Source organism: Papio anubis, chromosome 12 (assembly GCF_008728515.1).
Source record: "Papio anubis isolate 15944 chromosome 12, Panubis1.0, whole genome shotgun sequence".
NCBI classification, from domain to species: Eukaryota; Metazoa; Chordata; class Mammalia; order Primates; family Cercopithecidae; genus Papio; species Papio anubis.
This window is the reverse complement of record NC_044987.1, coordinates 87660016-87684063: the sequence shown is the minus strand read 5'-3', so window position 1 is coordinate 87684063 and position 24048 is coordinate 87660016. Positions and strand designations below refer to the sequence as shown.

At 35.5% G+C, this 24048-nt stretch overlaps 1 protein-coding gene across 7 annotated transcripts in view; it reads right to left on the bottom strand.

Annotated features, from left to right (window-relative positions):
* METTL15 (methyltransferase like 15) overlaps positions 1–24048 on the bottom strand; it is a 432137-nt gene that overhangs the window by 184238 nt on the left and 223851 nt on the right. For 4 of the 7 annotated variants that reach the window (XM_017948531.3, XM_021925941.2, XM_017948532.3 and 1 more), the window contains one exon: positions 20001–20834. The exons of 2 other annotated variants lie outside the window; for them this stretch is intronic. In XM_017948531.3, the coding sequence (XP_017804020.3) occupies positions 20389–20834 (446 nt within the window). In that variant the 3' untranslated portion in view covers positions 20001–20388. Of the gene's footprint in view, positions 1–17467; positions 20835–24048 lie in introns of those variants that run through there. One more of the 7 variants, XM_021925940.2, reaches the window with a different exon arrangement.

The window sequence follows — 24048 nt, the reverse complement described above, 5'->3', positions numbered from 1 at the left end:
TTCATCCATTTCTTCTAGGTTTTCTAGTTTATTTGCATAGAGGTGTTTATAGTATTCTCTGATGGTAGTTTGTGTTTCTGTGGGATCGGTGGTGATATCCCCTTTATCATTTTTTATTGCATCTATTTGATTCTTCTCTCTTTCTTCTTTATTAGTCTTGCTAGTGGTCTATCAATTTTGTTGATGTTTTCAAAACACCATCTCCTGGATTCATTGATTTTTTTGAAGGGTTTTTGTGTCTCTATCTCCTTCAGTTCTGCTCTGATCTTAGTTATTCCTTGCCTTGTGCTAGCTTTTGAATGTGTTTGGTCTTGCTTCTCTGGTTCTTTTAATTGTGATGTTAGGGTGTCAATTTTAGATCTTTCCTGCTTTCTCTTGTGGGCATTTAGAGTCATAAATTCCCCTCTACACACAGCTTTATTTATTTTATTTATTTATTTTTTTTTTTGAGACGGAGTCTCGCTCTGTCGCCCAGGCTGGAGTGCAGTGGCCGGATCTCAGCTCACTACAGGCTCCGCCTCCCAGGTTCACGCCATTCTCCTGCCTCAGCCTCCCGAGTAGCTGGGACTACAGGCGCCCGCCACCTCGCCCGGCTAGTTTGTTGTATTTTTTTAGTAGAGACGGGGTTTCACCGTGTCAGCCAGGATGGTCTCGATCCCCTGACCTCGTGATCCGCCCGTCTCGGCCTCCCAAAGTGCTGGGATTACAGGCTTGAGCCACCGCGCCCGGCCCTACACACAGCTTTAAATGTGTCCCAGAGATTCTGGTATGTTGTGTCTTTGTTCTCATTGATTTCAAAGAACATCTTTATTTCTGCCTTCATTTCATTACAGACAAGCAATTGCTGTGAGATTTTGTTATCACCAGGCCTGCCGCACAAGAGGTCCTGAAGGAAGCACTAAACATGGAAAGGGACAACTGGTACCAGCCACTGCAAAAACATGCCAAATTGTAAAGACCATTGATGCTAGGAAGAAACTGCATCAACTAACAAGCAAAATAACCAGCTAACATCATAATGACAGGATCAAGTTCACACAGAGCAAAATTAACCTTAAATGTAAATGGGCTAAATGCTCTCATTAAAAGACACAGACTGGCAAAGTGGATAAAGAGTCAAGACCCATGTAGTTGAGCAGTTTTGATTGAGTTTCTTAGTCCTGAGTTCTAGTTTGATTGCACTGTGGTCTCAGAGACAGTTTGTTACAATTTCTGTTCTTTTACATTTGCTGAGGAGTGCTTTACTTTGGTATGTAGTGTATTTGGGAATAAGTGTGATGTGGTGCTAAGGAAGAATGTATATTCTGTTGATTTGGGGTGGAGAGTTCTATGGGTGTCTATTAGGTCTGCTTGCTGCAGAGATGAGTTCAATTCCTGGATATCCTTGTGCTTTCTGTCTGTTGATCCTGTCTAGCCCGGCGGTGGGTCTTGAAGTCTCCCATTATTATTGTATGGGAGTCCTAAATTCTCTTTATGAAGTCTCTAAGGACTTGGCATGAATCTAGGGTACTCCCTGTATTGGGTGTATATGGCCCCTAGGATAGTTAAAATGCTTCCCTGTTGGATTGATCCTTTTTACCATTATGTGGCCAAGCCTTCTTTGTGTCTTTTTGATCTTTGGTGGTTTAAAAGTCTGTTTATCAGAGACTAGTAGTACAGCCTGCTTTTTCCTCCATTTTGTGGTAGATCTTCCTCCATCCCTTTATTTTGGGCCTATGTATGTCTCTTGTGTGTGAGATGGGTCTCCTGAATACAGCAGACTGATGGGTCTGACTCTTTATCCAATTTGCCAGTCTGGTAGTCTTTTAATTGGGCATTTAGTCTATTTACATTTAAAAGGTTAAGATTGTTATGTATGCGCCAGTCCTGCCATTGTAATTATTAACTGGTGAAGTTATTTTGCTGGTTAGTTAAATGGAAGAACATACCATACTCATTTATTAGGAAGAATCAATATCATGAAAATGGCCATACTGCCCCAAGGTTATTTATAGATTCAATGCCATCCCCATCAAGCTACCAGCGGGGTTTCTTCACAGAATTGGGAAAAGAGCTGCTTTGGAACCATATGGAACCAAAAAGGCCCACATCCTCGACGTCCTAAGTCAAAGAACAAAGCTGGAGGCATCCGCTACCTGACTGAAACTATGCTACAAGGCTACAGTAACCAAAACAGCATGGTACTGGTACCAAAGCAAGAGATATAGACCAATGGAACAGAACAGAGTCCCTCAGAAATAATACCACACATCTACAGCCATCCTGATCTTTGACACCTGGGAGAACAAGAAATGGGAAAGGATTCCCTATTTAATAAATGAATTGCTAGAGGAGGAATTATGGCTAGCCATAAGTAGAAAGCTGAGAGCTAGGATACTTTCATATTCCTTATACAAAAATTAATTCAAGATGGATTAGGAGACTTAAATGTTAAGACCCTAATACCATAAAACCTAAGAGGAGAAACCTAGGTGAAATTACCAGAATTTCAGGACATAGGCATGGGCAAGACTTCATGTCACAAAACACCAAAAGCAATGCTTGGCAAGAAGCCAAAGAATTGACAAAGTGGGATCTCATTAAACTAAAAGAGCTTCTACTTTGCAGCAAAAGAACTACCATCAAGAGTGAACAAGGCAACCTACAGAATGGGAGAAATTTTTTGTCCTCATCTGGCAAAGGGCTAATATCAAAGGAACCTACAAAAGAACTCAAACAAATTTACAAGAAAAAACAAGAACAACCCCATCAAAAGTGGGCAAAGGGATATGAACAGACATTTCTCAAAGAGAGACATTCCCATGCAGCCAGCAATTTTGCTTGAAAAAATGCTCTCATCATCCACTGGCCATCAAATGCAAATCAAAACAATGAGATACCATCTCCACACCATAGAATGTGATCATTTAAAAGTCAGGAAACAGCTTAGGTGCTGGACAGGATGTGGAGAAATAGGAACACTTTTACACTGTTGGTGGGATTATAAACTAGTTCAACCATTATGGAAAACAGTATAAGCTGATTCCTCCAAGGATCTAGAACTAGATGTACCATATAACCAACCATCCATTACTGGGGATATACCCAAGGATTATAAATCATGCTGCTATAAAGACACATGCACCGTATGTTTATTAGGCTGTGCAATAGCAAAGAGACTTGGGAATAAACCCAAATGTCCATCAGTGACAGACTGGATAGAGAAAATGTAGCACATATACACCATGGAATGCTATGCAGCCATAAAAAGAGGATGAGTTTGTGTCCTTTGTAGGGACATGGATGCAGCTAAGAGCATCATTCTAGCAAACTATCACAAGAACAGAAAACCAAACACTGCATCATTCTCACTCCCTTAGGTGGGAACTGAATAAATGAGATCTTGGACTGGGGAGGGAACATCACACACGGGGCCTATCATGAGGGAGGGAAGGGGGAGGAATTGCACTGGGAGTTATACCTGATGTAAATGGCGAGTTGATGGAGTGCCTGGCTTGAGTTGATAGGTCTCAACACAGCAACATAGCACAAGAAATACATATGTAACAAACTACCATGTTATGCATGTACCCCTAAAACTTAAAAGTATAATAAAAAATATACATATATATATATATAAAAAAAGAGTCAAGACCATCGGTAAATGCTGTATTCAACAGAATCATTTCGATGCATAGACACACATGGGCTCAAAATAAAGGGATGAAGGAAGAGCTACAATAAAATGGAAAACAAAAAAAGGCAGGGGTTACAATCATAGTCTCTGATAAAACAGACTTTAAATCCACACAAGATCAAAAGAGACAAAGAAGGCCATTACATAATAATTAGGGATCAATACAACAAGAAGACCTAACTATCCCTAAAATATACATGCACCAAGCCTAGGAGTACCAAGATTCATAAAGAAACAAGTCCTTAGAGACCCTACAAAGAGGCTTAGACTCCCTGTATGTAATGGGAGACTTTAACACCCACTGTCAACATTGGAGCAGATCAGAGACAGAAAGTTAACAAAGGGTATCCAGGGTGAACTCAACTCTGCACTTAAGTGGACCTAGCCAGGCATCTACCAGAACTCTCCACTTTAAATCAACAGAATGTGCATTCTTCTCAGCACCCTTCACTTGCTCCAAAATTGGCCACATAGTTTGGAAGTTAAGGACTCCTCAGCAAATGTAAAGAGCAGAAATTGCCAACAAAGCCTGTCTCACCAGACCACAGTGCAATCAAACTAGAACTCAGGATTAAGAAACTCACTCAAAACTGCTCAACTACATGGAAACTGAACAACCTGCTCCTGAATGACTACTGGTTACACCACCACATCTTTTAGAAGAAGAGGTGAAGGAAATTCCAGGGAAATGTGTGAAAGAGTTTAAATGCAAATATTTCGTATTTCACCTTTGTTCTTATTTAAGTATCAATTTCCTCTTAGTTACAAGAGTCATAGACATTTTTGAGTTGAGCCGTGACTACATTTGTCAATCTGTGGTTAGTAAACACGGACATCTAATCTGGGAGAGTCTATCATTTTGCTTTGCTTAATATGGTTAGTCTTCTGTTTTTAGTCTTTGGTGCACCTGTGGAGGCTAATCTCAATAATACATAATTCTCTTTTCTCTGGAGTTACTTGATTTATTATGGAACACAAGTTGTTGTACACAAAACACATGCTGGTTAGTAACTACATATGCCCTAAATAAAAATAGGAAAATAAATTTGACTTCTATTTAATAGGAAGACACATTTCTTCTTAAATGTTGTTATTGTTGCACAGAAAAGTATTTTTGATTTTGAAAAGGTTGATAAAATTGAAATCAACAAATTTTGTTGTGATTCTGATGAAGTTGAAAAGACTATAAATCCATAACAAAATTTCAAGTTGCTTTAACTTATTCTTAATTGCAAATTTTCTAAACCCCATTAAAGAAATGGTCTTGCTAGACTCATTTTATCAGGTTTGGAGTATCTTCCTTCTTTATCAAGTGCCTAAAAAGTCCTCCAAATTGCATAAAAAACACCCATAAAATATGACTCATTGCATTTTTGGTGAGTAATGCAATTAACACTGTAATATGTTAGCTATATTTTAAAAATTTTTATTTACATTCATTAACTGCTAGCGTTGAGAACTTTTTTTAACTCTGAGAAACAGATTGAAGATGCCCAGTGTAGATTCAAAAAAACTTAACAATGTGCCCTTTCCTAAAAAGATAATGTGTCTGTTCCAAATGATTCCATTTAAAAACACAACAGAGCATTTATTTGGGTAAAAAACTGGTGCCTAAATTTCAGAACATATTTTCATTCAATGGCAAGAAAATTGTTATTCCAAAAATGAGATGCATATAGGAGGTAGCTTTTAACTGAAGAATCATGCTAAAGATGTGTCTTTAAAATAGCTGCTGCATATGAGTGATAGCTTTGACATTTGGTCTTCAAGACTACTCTGTTAAATGCTCTACTATATCTGAATAGTGTAGCAATATTTTTTGTGTGATGAAGGCGGTGAAGAATTTCTATGTTTTAGAAAATAATCATTTAATAGCTTTCATTATAAATGTCATTCCTGGCCTCATATATGCCGTGGTTACTTGTTCCTGGTCAGGAATGCACTGATTTATGCAGAATAGACACTCATCTTTTAATTTGAATCTGAAAAGCAATCCTGGTGTGGTCAGCCTGAAGCAATTTTTAGAGGATGTTGCTATGAGTTTTCTTGATTTTGGATGTGGGTACAAAGGTCTACTTTGGTTATTTTATTTTAAAGGCTGTCTTGTAGGTGCACCAAATCCACTGGTCCTTTAGAGAAAAGGAATGAAAAGATGCAGCTTCTTCATAGGTCAGGGTTGCTGCATTGCAGTTCAGAGAACACAGATTCCATCTTATTCCATGTGTGATGCAGCAAAGTATTATACTCCTTTTTCTTCAAGCTAGAATCGTATTTCCCAAAATTACATATGACTATGCTGAGTTAGAAAAGATAAACTAGGCAGGGTGCAGTGGCTCACATCTGTAATCCCAGCAATTTAGGAGACGGAGGCGGGCGGATCACCTGAGGTCAGGAGTTCGAGACCAGCCTGGCCCACATGGTGAAACCCCATCTCTACGAAAAATACAAAAATTTAGCCGGGCGTAGTGGTGCACGTCTGTATTCCCAGCTACTCAGGAGGCTGAGACAAAAGAATCGTTTGAACCTGGGAGGTGGAGGTTGCAGTAGGCTGAGATCACGTCATTGCACTCCAGCCTGGGTGACAGAGTGAGACTCTGTCTCAACTATAACAATGACAACAACAAAAAAAGAAAAGATAAACTATTCATTTATTGCCAGATACTTATGGTGGGGGAGTGGAATTATTTTCAAAAGGTGAAAAATGGATTATTTCTTTAAGAAAGCCAGATATACCTGTAGTGATTGAGTTATTAAAATGTAGTCCAAAATGAGATGTGCTGTAAGTGTAATATAAACACTGGATATTGAACCCTTGAACAAAAAAAGAATATAAACATTCCATTTTTATATTGATTACATGCTGAAAAAAAATTTGAATATATTAAACAGACTATACTATTAAAATTTATTTCACCTGTTTCATTTTACTTTTCTCAATGTAGCTTCTCAAACATGTAAAATTACAACGTGGCTAAAATTTGTGGCGTGCATTATATTTATATTAGACCGCATTAGTCTAGAATATTCAGTCTATTCAAATCCTGACATCACTTAATCTCTTCCATTCTTTGTGCCCAGCACAAAATTTCTGTGAGGGTCCAGCTTAGCTTTGCAGGGACACTGGCCATGTTAATTGATGACAAGATGGAAATCCTCTAAGACAGTGTATGGAGCTTGAAGCACCCAGGTATGAAAGAACCAGATGAGGTTAAAAGGCAGAAATCTTAGCCTTTGCTCGTTGACATATCACTGAGTCACATGTGGGAAATGTGACTTGAATTGAGAGAAGTTTCTCTAGTACAGGAGTTATTGGACTGGAGCCCATGATAGAACTGAAGAGTTTTCATAAACCTCTTGATATTATAAACAAAATTAGTGTGCATGTGCTGTTTTCATTAGTGAGCCTGTCCTTTCAATTAGATTTTTCAAAGGTTCAGGAACCATGGCTTTAAAAATATTAAGAATCTTACTTCCAGGAAGATATGGCTCATTCAGACAGGTTATTATCTCATAATTACTGTTATATAGTCATCCATGTCTCTGAATATTAGTATTCTTAATAATGTGAATGTATGCATTCATATGTCATGGAGACCTAAATGGTGCTTGGTCTTCCTAGAGAGAGCATTTGGAGAAAACTATGTCATGGAAGTCAAAGTGCATGGCTATTGGTGAACAAGAATAACTAACAGTAAGGGTGAGACAAGTAGACTATCAATGGCATTACAAGAAAAGGCCACCTCATTGAATTATGTCCCAGGAAAGTAAGCTATTGATGATTCAGCAAAAAAACTCTTATAGTTCTCACCCTAAAAGAATGTTATAAACCCAGCTCTTTTTGGAAGAAAACTTCATTCATTTCTTTATTTGGACTGCCATAGTACTTACCTTCTATTACAGAATTTTCCCTGTTTACATACTACCTTTTCAAAATTGACATATCTGTCTCACCCTATACTAAACAGGGGTCTTCAAGAACAAGAAGCACTTTTTTTACTCTATTGTCACCAATGCCTTGCAAATAGACACTCAATAGAAGTTGAGTAAAATAATAAAATAATGGTTGTTGCTTGATTTCTATACATTTCAAAATAAAAGACAACCTATGAACAAATACAACTTTAAATATTAGAATTTATTTGGAAGGCTAAATAAAAGGCTAGAGCTGTATAGGTTTTAGTCAAACTGACTAGATTTAGCATTTGACCCTGTTCAATGCTCAAAAATTGAACTGATCTGAAGAAAGATTGCACGCAGGACCGCAGCTGCGATATACTTCTCCTAGGCCCAAACAGCATTGAGTCATTCACCACAGTTAGTTTGTGAGTGAAGGAAACAAACTTTTTTTTTTTTTTTTTTTTTTTTGAGACGGAGTCTAGCTCTGTCGCCCAGGCTGGAGTGCAGTGGCGCAATGAAGGCTCACCGCAGCCTCCCGGGTTCATGCCATTCTCCTGCCTCAGCCTCCCGAGTAGCTGGGACTACAGATGCCTGCCACCACGCCCGGCTAATTTTTTTGTATTTTTAGTAGAGACAGGGTTTCACCGTGTTAGCCAGGATGGTCTCGATCTCCTGACCTCGTGATCCGCCCACCTCGGCCTCCCAACGTGCTGGGATTACAGACGTGAGCCACTACGCCCCGCCAGGAAACAAACTTTTAAGTTAGAGAAGTATAAGCAGTCGTAGATCTGGGAGTCATCAGGAAATGTTTGCTACTTTAAAGAACTGACTGAAAGTTAAACAGGTTAATGTGACATTTCAAAGGGATTTTGAAATTCAATAGCTTTCTCTAGCAGTTGATGTTTACTCTCTGGTTGTAAGGCAAATGTTGAATTTCTTCTAAGGAACAAAAATAGATTCTAGAATAACTAGATAGGTTCAACATTCACCATAAATTTTTGTTTTTTTTTCTTCTCCCTGACCTTCCCCACCCCATGAAAAAATATTATATATGTATGTTTACAATGGGAAATGAAAACAACATCTGGCTGGCATTTAAACATGGTTTTCTTCATCATCAAAGGGGTTTGTATGAAAACAATAATTTTACAGTTAGAAGTACACTTTCATCCAAAAGAGAAAAGCAGAATCATAAAGAATATACATAAATTCAGGAAGAGGACATATTCTCTATTTCTTACCAAAGCAGCACTCTGTAGGAATGTAAGATGTTTGCCATGATTAAGTGAAAGTTGTATGAGTCAAATAATCTCTTTCAAAAGCACATTATCAAATGTTGGTTACTAAGGCTAATGACAAAGATATGTCACGGAGCATACTGTATTACTTACAGACTAGGATATGAATTGTACACCTGTGCATACAAAACAATTTCACAAAGCTTTATTAGGATACTGAAAAATTCCCTTTAGGTGAATCAGTTACCAAGTAAAGGTGAAGAACATACTTTAACTTAATATTCAGATGAAAGAAGCCTTTAAAGTCACCTATTCTAAACCTGCTATTGATTTGGTTATAAATAACAGAAATCCAATCTGAACTTATTCCATTTTCTAAAAAGGGGGAGAGAGGACAGAGGAATTTCGTGGCTTATAAAATCCAAGAATGGGGCCAGGTGTGGTGCCTCATGCCTGTAGTTACAGCACTTTGGGAGGACAAGGTGGGAGGATCACTTGAGCCCAGGAATTTAAGACCAGCCTGGGCAACATAGAGAAACCCTGTCCCTACAAAAAATTAAAAAAAAAAAAAAAAATTAGTCTAGCCTGGTGCCACATACCTGAGAGACTGATTCCAAAATCTGTGCTTTCAAAATAACACTGAAATTAGACTGCTTTTGTAAAATGGATATATGTTCACTACAAACATTTTAAAACAGAAAAACATTTTCAAAGAATGATTTAACATACCAAATCCCTCCACCTAGAATTAAACATCATTAATAAAGAATATCTTTAATGTATCACTAATGCCAGAAAAGTAAATAGAACAGCAAAAAAAATTTTTTAAATTATACTTTAAGTTTTTGGATACATGTGCAGAACGTGCAGGTTACATAGGTATACATGTGCCATGATGGTTTGCTGCACCCATCAACCAGTCATCTACACTAGGTATTTCTCCTAATGCTATCCCTCCCCTAACCCCCCAACCTCCTACAGGCCCTGATGTGTGATGTTTTCCCCCCTGTGTCCACATATTCTCATTGTTCAACTCCCACTTATTAGTGAAAATACGTGGTGTTTGTTTTTCTGTTTCTGTATTAGTTTGCTGAGAATGATGGTTTCCAGCTTCATCCATGTTCCTGCAAAAGACATGAACTCATCCTTTTTTATGACTGCATAGCATTCCATGGTGTGTATATGCCACATTTTCTTTATCCAGTCTATCACTGATGGGCATTTGGGTTGGTTCTAAGTCTTTGCTGTTGTGAATAGTGCTGCAGTAAACATACATGTACATGTGCCTTTATAGTAGAATGATTTATAATCCTCTCGGTATATACCTAGTGATAGTATTGCTGAGTCAAATGGTATTTCCGGTTCTAGATCCTTGAGGAATTGCAACACTGTCTTCCACAATGGTAGAACTAACTTACACTCCCACCAACAGTGTAAAAGTGTTCTTATTTCTCCACATCCTCCCCTGGATCTGTTGTTTCCTGACTTTTTGATGATCGCCATTCCATCTGGCATGAGACCGTATCTCATTGTGGTCTTGATTTGCATTTCTCTAATGACCAGTGATGATGAGGTTTTTTTTTCGTATGTTTGTTGGCCACATAAACATCTTCTTTTGAGAAGTGTCTTGTTCATATCCTTTGCCCACTTTTTGATGGGGTTGTTTTTTTTCTTGTAAATTTAAGTTCCTTGTAGATTCTGGGTATTAGCCCTTTGTCAGATGGATAGATTGCAAAAATTTTCTCCCATTCTGTAGGTTGCCTATTCACGTGATAGTCTCTTTTAGAACACCAAAAATTTTTATAGAGAGGGCACGTCAGAATATGTAGCTTATTTTTGAATAGAAGCATAACTTTTAATTTGAATTTAACTGACATTAGAGAGTAATGGATTGCTGAATCTAGATTTTTAGTACAACAATGACTTGTCACAAAAATTATAAAATGCACAAAGATGTTGGAACATTTTGACAGAATTGAATCCTTGCTTCCTAAAAATAAATTAGTGTATGTATACTACTCTATCTCCTGACCCTTCAGTGAGTTGTTAGTTTTGTATTTTCAAGCCTTATGTTTGTATTTTGTTTTGTAACCATAATTCTTGTGATTGTTTACTCTTATTTCCATATTTACAGGGATTCTGAGCTTATCACAGTTCCTTTTATCAGACAACTTCTCCCTTACTGACTTTTTGTTTTTCACATCTTGATTTGTTGGATTTCATCATCAAATAGTTCCCCTCTCCCTGCCCGGCTTTCTCCTCGTCATGGCTAATGTGACTTAAATTCCTTGAGAATGCCTCTTGCCTTTCCACTCACAGGGTTTTTTTGTTTGTTTGTTTTTTGTTTTTTCTTCAACTTTGATTTCCAGCAGGTTTTACTATGCTGTTCCTCGAAAGTTTGGGAGCTTCCCGGATCTGTAATTTGATGTCTTTCATCAGTTTTAGGAAATTTTGTCACTTTCTTTCCAAATATGGCTTCTGCTACATTGTTGCTGTTGATTTTGGTCATCTCTCTTTTTGGAATGCCAATTACACCTGAGTTAGACTTCTCATGGTAACTCTTATGTCTTTTGTACATTTTTTTTCCTTTTTCTTCATGTCTCATTATGCTTTATTCTAGATATTTCCTTCCAAAATATCTTTTAGTTGATGATTTTTAGTTGTGTCTAATCTGCTCTTAAATCAATCCATGGAGTTCTTAAAGTTGAGTACTACTCAGTTCTAGAATTTTTATTTTTTATAGTTTTCAGCTTTTTAATTTCCCTGAACATATTTACAGCATTGTGTGTGAATCCCTCATGGGTATATTTTTTATTACATGTATTCTTCACCTTTTAAAAATCACATCACATTTCTTCGTGACTGGTCATTTTTTTTTTTTAATTTAGTGATAGACATTAAATATGAACAATTACAGAAATTATTTTAGAACTAGAACTTTTCCCCAAAAGAAGATTTTAAATAGCTTTTGAAGGCACTTAGGGACTCTAGCATCTAGGATCAATTTAATCCAACTTCAAGGGCTAAGACGATTTAAAACTGAGCTCCAATTCCTTCAAGGTACAGTTTGGTTGCAAGTTTACATGTACTTCCCAAAAGACTATCAAAAGTTCCTCTTAGTTTCTCAGCTGCCTCTTCTGAAACTCACAAATGGCAGCTACAAATGCTGATCTAACCTCTAGGTTTTTTCCTGCTCCAAGATCTTTTTCATTCCTTATTAGTTCTCTGATGCTTTCACCTAGACTTCTTATAAAGAATATTTTGTCCAGGGTTTCTAGTTGTTGTAAGTGAGATGGTTAACCTGAATTACCTTGTCATTACCAAAGTTGAAGTCCTGGTTTGTAATTTGATGTCAATTTTAACACCTTGATTCTTGCTGGTTTAATACCTACACTATAATAAAAAGTTTCTTTTATTTAAATCTAGGAAGACTCCAAACTCTGTTTCTTCCATTATTGTCTTGATATCTCTCATCCACTCTTTGGATGATCATGGAGGGATTTCACAGTGTTACCCTCACTACATGCCCATTCCTAGGACTAACTACCTTGTAAACAATTCACATAAGTCATGGTCTGGCTATGGAATAGAGAGAAGATGATTCCATGAAAGAATCGGTGTTAGAGAGACAAACTGATTTTGGAGGATGCAATGGAATAAAACATTTTTATGGAAGGATAAACACTATCAAATCTTGTAGAGATCAGGTAGCTAAAGACGGTGATGAGGGTGTTGGGCCTGGTAATTAAAAGCCAACATTAACTATTAAGAGAACATTTCTACAAAGAATACCCTAGAATGAATTAAAAAATAGATGAAGAGTTGGAGGCAGTGAAGATTCTTTAAGAAATCAAGTTATGAAAGAAAACAGAAAATAGGTGGTATTTTGGTAAGAAAAACAGTCAATGGTTTTCTTTTAGCATGGGGCCCTTTCGAAAATCTTTGCAGACTGAGGGAAAGACATTAGCAAAGAAAGGCTTAAAGACTGTAGGCACAAGTAAAATTTACTGAACCAAGTCTTGGTGAAGACAGAAAAAAAAAAAAAAAAAAAAAAAAAGGAAGCAAAGATAGCTTTCTGCTGAAATACAGGAGTACAAAGTAGGGATAAAGGAAGAGATTTATAAATGCCCAGATGAAGGTTAAGGGGGTGGGAATTAGAGGAATCCAGTTTGATAACATCTATTTCTGTGGTCTGTAAAAGGAAAGATCAGCTTTAAGTATAAGTACAGGCATGTATTGCTTAATGATAGGAAATAAATTGAGACATGTGTCATTAGACAATATCATTGTGTGAACAGTATACTTACATAAACCTAGATAATATAGTCTCCTACACACCTAGGCTAAATGGTATATAGCCTATACAAACCTGTACAGCATGTTCCTGTACTGATAATGTAGGCAACGGTAACACAATCGTATTTGTGTATCTAAACATATTAAAGATATAGTAAAAATACTAAAAATACTGTATAAAAGATAAAAAAAGGTGCACTTATTATGAATAGAGCTTTTATGACTGGAAGTTGCTCTGAGTCAGTGAGTTGTGAATGTTAAGGCCTAGGACATTACTACACACTACCGTAGACTTTATAAACACTGTATACTTAGGTTACACTAAATATATTAAAAAAATATTTTTCTGGTTTGGTGTGGTGACTTGCACCTATAGTCCTAGCACTTGGGAGGCTAAGATGGGAGGATTGCTTGATTGTTGATAAGGGTATTGGGCCTGGTAACTGCTTTACATGCATGTTTCAGTCCATTTTTATTTCTACACAAATTTTATTTATATAAAACTCAGGAGTTCAAGACTACAACAACCTATGATCCCACCACTGCACTCCAGCCTGGGCATCACAGCTAGACTCTGTCTCTTAAAAAAAATTAAAATTAAAACCTAAAAATTTTATTTCCTCAATAATAAACTACATTAGCTTAAAGTAAGTTTTTTACTTTATAAACTTTACTTTTTTACTCTTTTGTAATAACACTGAGCTTAACACTCAAACATGCTGTACAAAAACATTTTCTTTATATCCTTATTCTATAATTTTTGTATTAATTTTTTAAATTTACTTTTAAAACTTTTTAGTTAAAAACTAAGCCACAGACACACACATTAGCCTAGACGTACACAGGGTCAGGATGATCAATTTTACTATCTTCTACCTCTGCATCTTGTCCCACTGGAAGGTGTTCAGGGGTAATAATGTACATAGAACTGTTATCTCCTAAGGTAACAATGCCTTCTTCTGCAATACCTCCTGAAGGACCTGCCTGAGGTTAACAGTAACCTAAAAAAAAAATATGTAAAGGAGTACACTCTAAAATATGATAAAATATAGTAAATACATAAAAAAGAAACATAGTCATTTATCACCAAGTATTATGTATTGTACTGACTGGCAATGCAGGTTAACAGCAGCATCATCATAAATATGTGACTATTACATTGCCCTGTGACATTATAATGGTTAAGATGTCACAAGGTGATAGGAATTTTTCAGCTCCATTATACTTTCATGGGGCCACCATTGTATATGTAGTCCATCGTTGACTAAAATGTTAAGTGGTGCATGAGTGTAGTCCACCTACCTTTCACAGTTATTTTCCCTTTAAGACCTGCAACACACACTTTTATTGGTCCTTTTTATTGGCCTCTTCTCACTGGCTTTAGAGTACAGAACTAGAAAACTTTTTCATAGTCCTGCAACAATCTTCCATCTAATATCTCACAAATCACTAATTTCCTTTTCCCCCTCAATATGTATTTTGGAGAATCTTACTATAAAGACTCTGTAGGTTGGCCACTTACTGATATGAAGATGTAGGAGGACAAATACTTTCTCTTACCTAAATGAATGCCAAATAACTTCAGCAGTTGGTTCCTTCTATCCCATTTTTTTCTTATAAATGGAAACTCCACAAGAGCAATGACTGTGTTTTATATACCCTGTCAAGGTGTAGCGAATACTGGGAGTGTTTAATAAATAATAAATAGGAGTGAAATTCCCAAATAATAAAACAGACTATAACCCTATCAATTGCTGCTAGTGATGCAGAGGCTGCACTTAAAACTACCAAGGAAAAAAGAAGACATCCTTAACCATAATGTTCAGAAATGTAAGTTACATTTTGGTAAATCTTTTTCAGCAAAAGAATAGCACTATGTACTCACTGAGTATTTACTATATGCCCAGAATTGTGCTAACTGCTTTACATGCATGTCTCAGTCCATTTTTATTTCTACAAAGAATACCTAAGGCTGAGTAATTTACAAAGAAAAGAGATTTATTTCGCTCATGGTTTTCTAGGTCATACGAGAAGCATGGCACCATCAGCTCCTGGTGAGGGCTTCAGGGTGGATCCTCTTATGGCCAAAGGCAAAGGGGAGCTGGTGTGTAATCACAAGGCAAGAGAGGAAGCGAGAGAGAAGAGGGAGGAACCAGGTTCTTTTTAACAACCAGCTCTCTGGGAACTGATATAGCGAAAACAGTTGTTACTATGAGGACGGCATTGAGCCATTCATGAAGGACTCTTTCCCATGACCCAGACATCTTTTATTAGGTCCCATATCTAACACTGGAGGTTAAATTTCAACATGAGATTTGGAGGGGTCAAATAAACTATCTCCAAAATACAGCAGTGCATTATCTCATTTCATTCTTACAAGTTTCAGTTGATAAAAATTTATCTTCTATTTGATTCACAGAAACATAAGAAAGTACCAATAATATCCACATCTTAAAATGAAACAAATGAGAATTCAAGAGATTAAATAGGATGTCCAAGTTCATACATTCAGCTATTACATGCAGACCCGAATTCAAACCCTGTGTTTTCTGAGTCCCCAGTCAATAGTGTTATTCACAATACTACACACTCTTCTCCTCAACTTAGCACCTATAAGACTTGAATAATAATAGTTTTCCTTGTGAAATTATGAGGAATCATATCATTTGATGGCTTAATAATACAAATCTTCACCTGTGCAAGGCAGACAAGTATTATTGGTCAAAGCATAAAGATGGGGTTTAATGAACAGAAATAATTATTCAAGAATCAGAAATGGAGCATGTCCTCTTGCTTGATTTCAGCTTTGTAGTCTAACATTTGAGCAATGATATATTTGATAGGACAACTGCCAATGGTAGAAAACTTGTTCAGTATTTAAGGTAACATTACCAAAGAGACAATCTCCTGCTGTGAATATTGAAATACTAAATTTTCCTTACTTTGTTGCCTAATAATTTGGGCAGATTATAAGAGAAGGAAGTGAGGTGGTCAAAAAGTCAGTGAAAAGCTTTATAAACTATGACCATTGTATGTTGTGCAATTCTGCATTTTAAATGTTTTTTAAAATTTATGCTGTAACTAGACTTTAAAAAAATAATTTATATGTAAACTTTCTCTTAGCATTCCTGCAGATCATCCTGTGTTACCAAACATTAGCTGGAGATAGTAGCTATAAACAGATAAAATTTGAGAAAATAATATAAAAACAGTTGTGTTTATTATACAACCCAGCATCTTTAGAATAGTGTTGATTTTTACAAACCATGCTTCAATCTACATCAAACATATGACATTGTGGTTATGAGAAAAATATATCGTTGATCAGAGTTTCAAATTTATATTTATCAAGCACCTCACAAAATTCTCTTTATGTTTAAATGCTTATCCCTCTCTATTATAGAATGCTGCTACACAAAAATATCAATTAGAATACTGAAGCAGTTATGAAAACTAAATAGAAAAATAATTGCAATACAATAAATTTTACAAAATTTTAACCAGAAGCAATTTTTAATTTAGTTTTTAATCTATTAAAAAGATTCTAACATGTAAGGCTTAGTTTGTCATGGTATGTGCCAAAATTACCTAATACTTCTTTTTCCAGAGATAAATTGAAACATAATTAATGTCACCTCAAATTTACATACCAATGTGAACAGAGAAGGAGAAGGGATGGTATATAAAATGAGGGAGAGTGGTTAGAAAGGTATTTTTTTTTTTCCTAAATAGTTAGCTTCTAATATATGCTTGAGTATATACATATATTTTTCTCTTTTTTAGCTATTAAGTCCCATTAAGAACTGTCCCATACTTTTTGAATGAGAGATTTCAAATGAAAGTAAAATTATTTTTTAAAAGTCTGCAGTACAGACTCATTATCTCTACTTCTTAAAAACAAAAATTAGAAACAAACATTTTAAAAACCTCTGGTACTTAATACTCTGCAAAGACTAAAGAAAATATGATTTTCAAATATTTGCAAGTGAATTTTAAGAAATATTAGTTCATTTCAAAAATCTAATTAGGCATACTGTATTCTCTTATAAACTACTGCTTGTAGCACAACAAATAGTTTACTACAAATGAATTTAAGCACAAATAATATATCATATACTACATGAAATAGAAAAGACATATAGATATAATTAGTGTCTTTCAAGAACACCTCTACAAACTTCAAAGAACACAGTAATTAATAAACAATTTCAAAAATAAAATAAAAATAGGGATATTATCTAAAAATTGTAGTTATTAAATTTTATTTCTTAAGTAAAGAACTAAAAACTGTTAAGAACTGATGTACTACACAATGACATTGATACTATGTTAAAATGATTCATAGAAGGCAGTCAAGACAGAGATTCAGAACTATTTTATTAGAAAAGTAATGCGCATTCATAGCAACGTTAGCTTTTATTTCTGTGTACTCTATGAACTTCCTAAAACCATTCTCCAAAGCTAACCATTTAAAACTCATTCATGTATTTTATTATGCATCCTACAATAAAGACTAAGAAGCAGGCAAGAATTACTATAAAACACAGTCTAATTACAGAAAAGTTAATTTATTTTTACAAGAAAACATTTTGAAACCAATTTTGTGTTTATTGAAGGATTTTTTTCATGCACATTATTCAAGATTTTTTTCTGTCAGAGTATTAGCTTCCTAGGATTGCGATAACAAATTACCACAAACTGGGTACCTTAAAAGAGCAGAAATATATTCTCTCACTGTTCTGGATGCTAGAAGTGCAAAACCGTGTTAGTAGGGTTGGCAACTACTGGAACTTTGAGGGAGAATCTATTCCACGCCTTTTTCCTATCTTCTGAGGGTTCCCACAATGTATCACTCCAATCTCTGCCTCCAGCATCATGTGGCATTCTCCCCTGTGTCTCTATCTTCTCTTTCATTCTTTTTTTGTTTTTGTTTTTGTTTTTTTTTGAGACAGAGTCTCGTTCCGTTGCTCAGAGTGGAGTGCAGTGGTGTGACCTTGCAACCTCCACCTCCCGGGTTCCAGTGATTCTTGTGCCTCAGACTCCTAGGTAGCTGAGATTACAGGCACACACCACCACGCCTGGCTAATTATATTTTTAGTAGAGATGGGTTTTTGCCATGTTGGCCTGGCTGCTCTTGAACTCCTGAGCCTCAAGCGATTTGCCTGGCTTGGCCTCCCAAAGTGCTGGGATTACAGGCATGAGACACCATGCCCGACCTATCTTCTCTTATAAGGGACACGAGTCATGTTGGATTAAGGGCTTGCCCTGCTCCAATATGACCTCATCTTAGCTACTTGCAACCACAATCACAGTATTTTCAAATAAGGTCACATTCTGAGGCTCCAGGAAGTAGATGAATTTTGGGGATGACACTGTTCAACCCAGTACCTTCAGTTTCTATTTAACATAAAAAATAATTCCCATACTATACTGGATGAAAAAAATGACTTAAGAAATAGGTGAAAGATTGTTGAACATACAAATATGATCTTTTATTTTCCAATCACATACAGAGATAAGAATTTTTTGGGAATATGTCTCATTCACAAACACGTATTATATGCAAAGAGAAATTTATTGTTCAAGTAGGATTCAGGGAATTAACCTAGGTGCATTCTCTTGTTTCTCTTTCAACCATATTGTTCTCCAGACTTTTTTTCGAATTCTGATTTCCCTGTAGGATTGTTCAGATTTAAATAAAGCCTGTAAAGCAGAAGTAGTGAACAAGCCTGGGTACTAAAGTTAAATATTACAGAGGTAGATAAAATAAGTCTGAGGAAAATTCACGTATTTAATTCTTATCTATTTTGCCCGTGCAGTTATGCTGATATTTCATTCACTTGGATTCACCAACCAAAAATTTGTAACCATAGTGGAGAATCTTTTTTCTGTATTTGAAAAAAGTGCACTGAGCAAATTAATAGTATAAATATTATTTCAAGGATAACTATTTAAGAGAATATTTATTTCTATGTACGGTTAATCAACATGCCCCCTTCCATACCCCATGTGCCCTTTGACTAATTATCTCCAACTCATCTTTCAGGTCACAATTCAAGTATCATGTTCTCATACTTCATTTCTGACAATGGATGAAATCCTTACTAGATGCTCTTACAGTACCATATACGACCTGTTTGTAGTATTTACCACTGTGTCCATTTTATATTGATTTTTGTGGTTATAACTAACATAATTTTCCTCTACTAAACTCTATAGGACATGTATTGTGGGCCATGTATATTGTACTTACCTTTGCTTTTCTAATGACAAGTGAAGTACTTGCTGAATTACTGAATAAATCAGAAGTACATATTACTATAAAAAGTTGACATGTGAATTATGAATCAATCTCATCAATTTGTTAAAGAATCTTCTACCAAGTACTCTTTTCTTAAATAAACTTATACCCTTATTACAGTTATAATATCTTTGTAACAACATTAAGGGAGCATTGATTTTATTATATTAAATAGATAGTTTTCTATTTCAAATAGACTTGGCTGAATTATTTTGATTAGCTCAATTAAAAAATACAAGATTGTAATAAGAGACTTTATTACTTACAAAAGGCATTGTGAGCTATTATTAAAATAAATACAATTGACATGAAATACAAGTTTTGTGAAACAACTCTTTGTAAGGATTTTACATGTTTACCTTGAGATATACAAACAAAATGGCCCATATCATACGGAAAAATCCCTTTAAAATAATAGACTATAATTTGAAAGATGAAATTTTATCAATATAACACATATTTAAACTACTATTTTAAAATCTAAAATTTGTAAAAAGCGTACATTTGAGAAAGCTATAGTAATTATTCACAAGTAAGGACATTAAAATTCATTCCATAATCATCATTATTTGAGCCAGAGAAAGACTGATGCAAATTGGAATATCTAAATTCAAAATTTAGGACATGCAGATATGATTATAATATCTTTCTCTTTGGCAGCTTGAGTTTACATATTTAAATAAACCCAACTATTATTTTTTAAAAATGTTACTGGCCAGAGGAAGGATTGCATTTCAAGAATCCAATATGATGCAAAGATTAACACATGTTTCCAGTCTTGAGGTGCTGCTGCTCCCTGAGTGTAACTTTCTCTGTCATGTATTTCCTACAGTTTCTTTTTGAGGGAAAAAAAAATGCTAAATGCTATCAATTTTCAGACTGTCCCACACTTAAACCTATATCAAGACATTCAGGAGCACAACATGAGTAAAGATTAGAGAAATTGTGAGAAAAAATTTGAAGAATAAGATGATTGTAACTTATAATTTGACAGCTGCTCTAAGCTTGGCTGAGCGCCCTCTGGGGTTATCTTGTACATCCTGATCTTGTGGACTAAGTACCTTCTTGTGTATCAATTCCCACATTAAAGGAGTTCTTCTCATAGAGACTTCTTCTGTGTTTTCGTGACCAGAACCCAACTGCGATGTTTTCATCACTTGCTGTCTAACACTTAGGTTAAATCTTTCTGTCATGCTTATTCCAAGCAAAAATCTTTTGATGATGCGATCCTCTAGTGAATGGAAGGAGAGGGCAACAAGACGACCACCAGGTCTCAGAAACTTCTGAGCTGTCTTCAGTCCTGTGTAGAGTTCATTGAGCTCATTGTTCACAAATATGCGAAGAGCCTGGAAAGTCTTGGTGGCAATATGGGTAGATCGCTGTAGTAAGTCTTTCCGTGCATAAATAGCAGAGGGAGGAAATGCACCTGGGAACACATTTTGTAAAGATAGGAAAAGAAGACCGGTAATATTAATATTTTTCACTGTAAATCTAATGAATTGCGTAGTTGTGTGCATATTTAGTGAACTAAGTTTTCTTAGAAAATTGTGGTGGCATTTCATTCATACTTTCCCCTATTATTCCCAAGCATTCTTCCAAGGTTTAAAACTATGTGGCAAAAAAAACCTTTCATAACTCATAAGGATAATTGGAATTTAATAAGGAGCACAGAAAGAGAAATGGTGGACACATATTTAAAGAAATGATAACAAAATCCTTCTCAAATTTGGTGAAAAACATTAACTCAAAGATGGCTCAATGAACCACAAATATAATAAACCAAAAAAGGCTGCACATAGGCACATCATAAAACTACTATAGCCAAAGATAAAAACAAAAAAAAAATCATGCCAACAGAAAAGAAAATTCATTACATAAAGAAGAACAAAAATATTATTAACAGCTAAATTTTTATGAGCACACTGGAGGCCAGAGGATAGTGGAATAACATAAACAGTGTTGAGAAGAAAACTGTTTACCATGAAGGCTAAGTCTACTAAGATATTTATTCAAAAATAAAGGTTCGAAGACATTTTAAAAGAAATAAAAAGTGAGACAACCACTGTGAACAGGTCTGCATTCAAAAAATTGAAAGGAAATACGTTAAGCTGAAATAAAATGAGGGCAGGTGATCATTTGGATACACAGATGAGAATGAAGTGATAAGGCCATAGGTGTAAAACATTTTTGAAATAAATTAAAGACTTATATAAATGGAAAACTACTGAATGTTCAAAGATCGGAACACTTAACTACTGTATGTTCAAAGATTGGAAGATGGCAATACTACCCAAACTGATCTAAGATTCAACGTAATCCCTATCAGAATTCCAGCTGACTTCTTTGTACAAATTAACAAGCTGATTTTAAAATTCATATGAAATTACAAGGCATCCAGAACAGCCCAAATAATCTTGGAAAAAAAAGAATAAAGTAGCAGGACTTACATTTATGAATTTGAAAGCTTACTACAAAGCAATGATAAGACAGTGTGGTACTGGCAAAGCAGTAGATATAGAGAAAAAGAGAACGTAATTGACAGTCAAGAAATAAACCCATACCTATACAGTCAACTAATGTTTGACAAGAGTGCCAAGACCATTCAATTGGGAAAAGTCTTTTGAACAAACAATGCTGAAAAAATTGGATAGCCACACGTAAAAGAATGTAATTAGACTCTTACATCACATACAAAAACAAACTCAAAATGGATCAAAGACCTAACTGTAAAAATACAAAGTATAAAAATCTTAGAATAAAACATAAGGCTAAATCTTCATGACTTTGAATGTTGCAAAAGATTCTTACATATGACACCAAAATTGTGAACAACAAAAGAAAAATATAGATAAATTGGACTTCATCAAAATTAAAAACTTTTCTCATTCAAATGACACCATCAAGAAATGAAAGACAAGTCAGAGAATGGGAAAATATTTGCAAATCATAAGTCTAATAAGGGACATATATCTAGAATATATAAAAGAAGTAAACTGCAGAATACATGTATATTATTTATATCATATTTTAAAACATGCATATCAAAATAGATATGTTCCATCTACTTCAATAATTGAGATAAGCAAAAATTACTAATTTCTGAATAAACCCATAAATATAATTTTCCTTAAGCTTATAACCACTGGCACACAAACAAGATATTAAAGTATAATGTTCAATAGATTTATACACAAATTTTTCCTTGATTTTGAACCATATTCCTGAAGAGTATTATCCCGTAGAGAAGCAATGTTTCTAGTACAAATTTTTCTTAATGAACATCTCAGAAGATAACTTCAATCTTGGCATTTTAATCTCCTTAGCATGTTTCTTAAAGAAAAGTTAATTATACAAGGCTGGCACCTTAGTTCACATTTCAGTAATCTGAACACCTAGTAGTAAAGTTCAGACATAGCAGATTAATCTTCTATGGGAAGTAAATCAGAGAAGGAGAGAAATCTTGCATGTATCCGAGAACTGAGAACCTGGTGGTTTAAAGTAAACCAAATTGGTGTGATGGTTCTCTCTTTCCTCTACAAGAATTACTTTGCCAAAAGTGTAGAGAATGTTAGACACTAGGGGATTTATCTTCCAACAACGAGGTCTCTCAGGAACATGAAGTCAACATCAAAACTGAAGAGGAAGGTCAGCTTCTTACCACTTGCTATTCAATTCCTCCATTTTCCTGATAGAGTATGGGTCACTGGGAAATGTGTTTCAGAGTATTCTAAGAATCTGAACAAACATGCAACTATTTACATTTTGAAGCCTGGACTCAGAGGAAGTGTCAGAAAGGTTGCATTCCTTTTTTTATTTATTTACTGTTATTTTTATTATACTTTAAGTTCTAGGGTATATGTGCACAATGTGCAGGTTTGTTACATATGTATATATGTGCCACGTTGGTGTACTGCACCCATTAACTCATCATTTACATTAGGTATATCTCCTAATACTATCCCTCCCCCATCTCCGCACCCCACGACAGGCCCTGGTGTGTGATGTTCCCCTTCCTGTGTCCAAGTGTTCTCATTGTTCAATTCCCACCTATGAGTGAGAACATGCGGTGTTTGGTTTTCTGTTCTTGCGATAGTTTGCTGAGAATGACGGTTGCCAGCAGCATCCATGTCCCTACAAAAGACAAGAACTCATCCTTTTTTATGGCTGCATAGTATTCCGTGGTGTATACGTGCCACATTTTCTTAATCCAGTCTGTCATTGATGGACATTTGCGTTGGTTCCAAGTCTTTGCTATTGGGATTAGTGCCGCAATAAACATACCTGTGCATGTGTCTTTATAGCAGCATGATTTATAATCCTTCGGGTATATACCCAGTAATGGGATGGCTGGGTCAAATGGTATTTCTAGTTCTAGATCCTTGAGGAATTGCCACACTGTCTTCCACAATGGTTGAACTAGTTTACAGTCCCACCAACAGTGTAAAAGTGTTCCTATTCCTCCACATCCTCTCCAGCACCTGTTGTTTCCGACTTTTTAATGATCGTCATTCTAACTGGTGTGAGATGGTATCTCATTGTGGTTTTGATCTGCATTTCTCTGATGGCCAGTGATGATGAGCATTTTTTCATGTGTCTGTTGGCTGCATAAATGTCTTCTTTTGCGAAGTGTCTGTTCATAT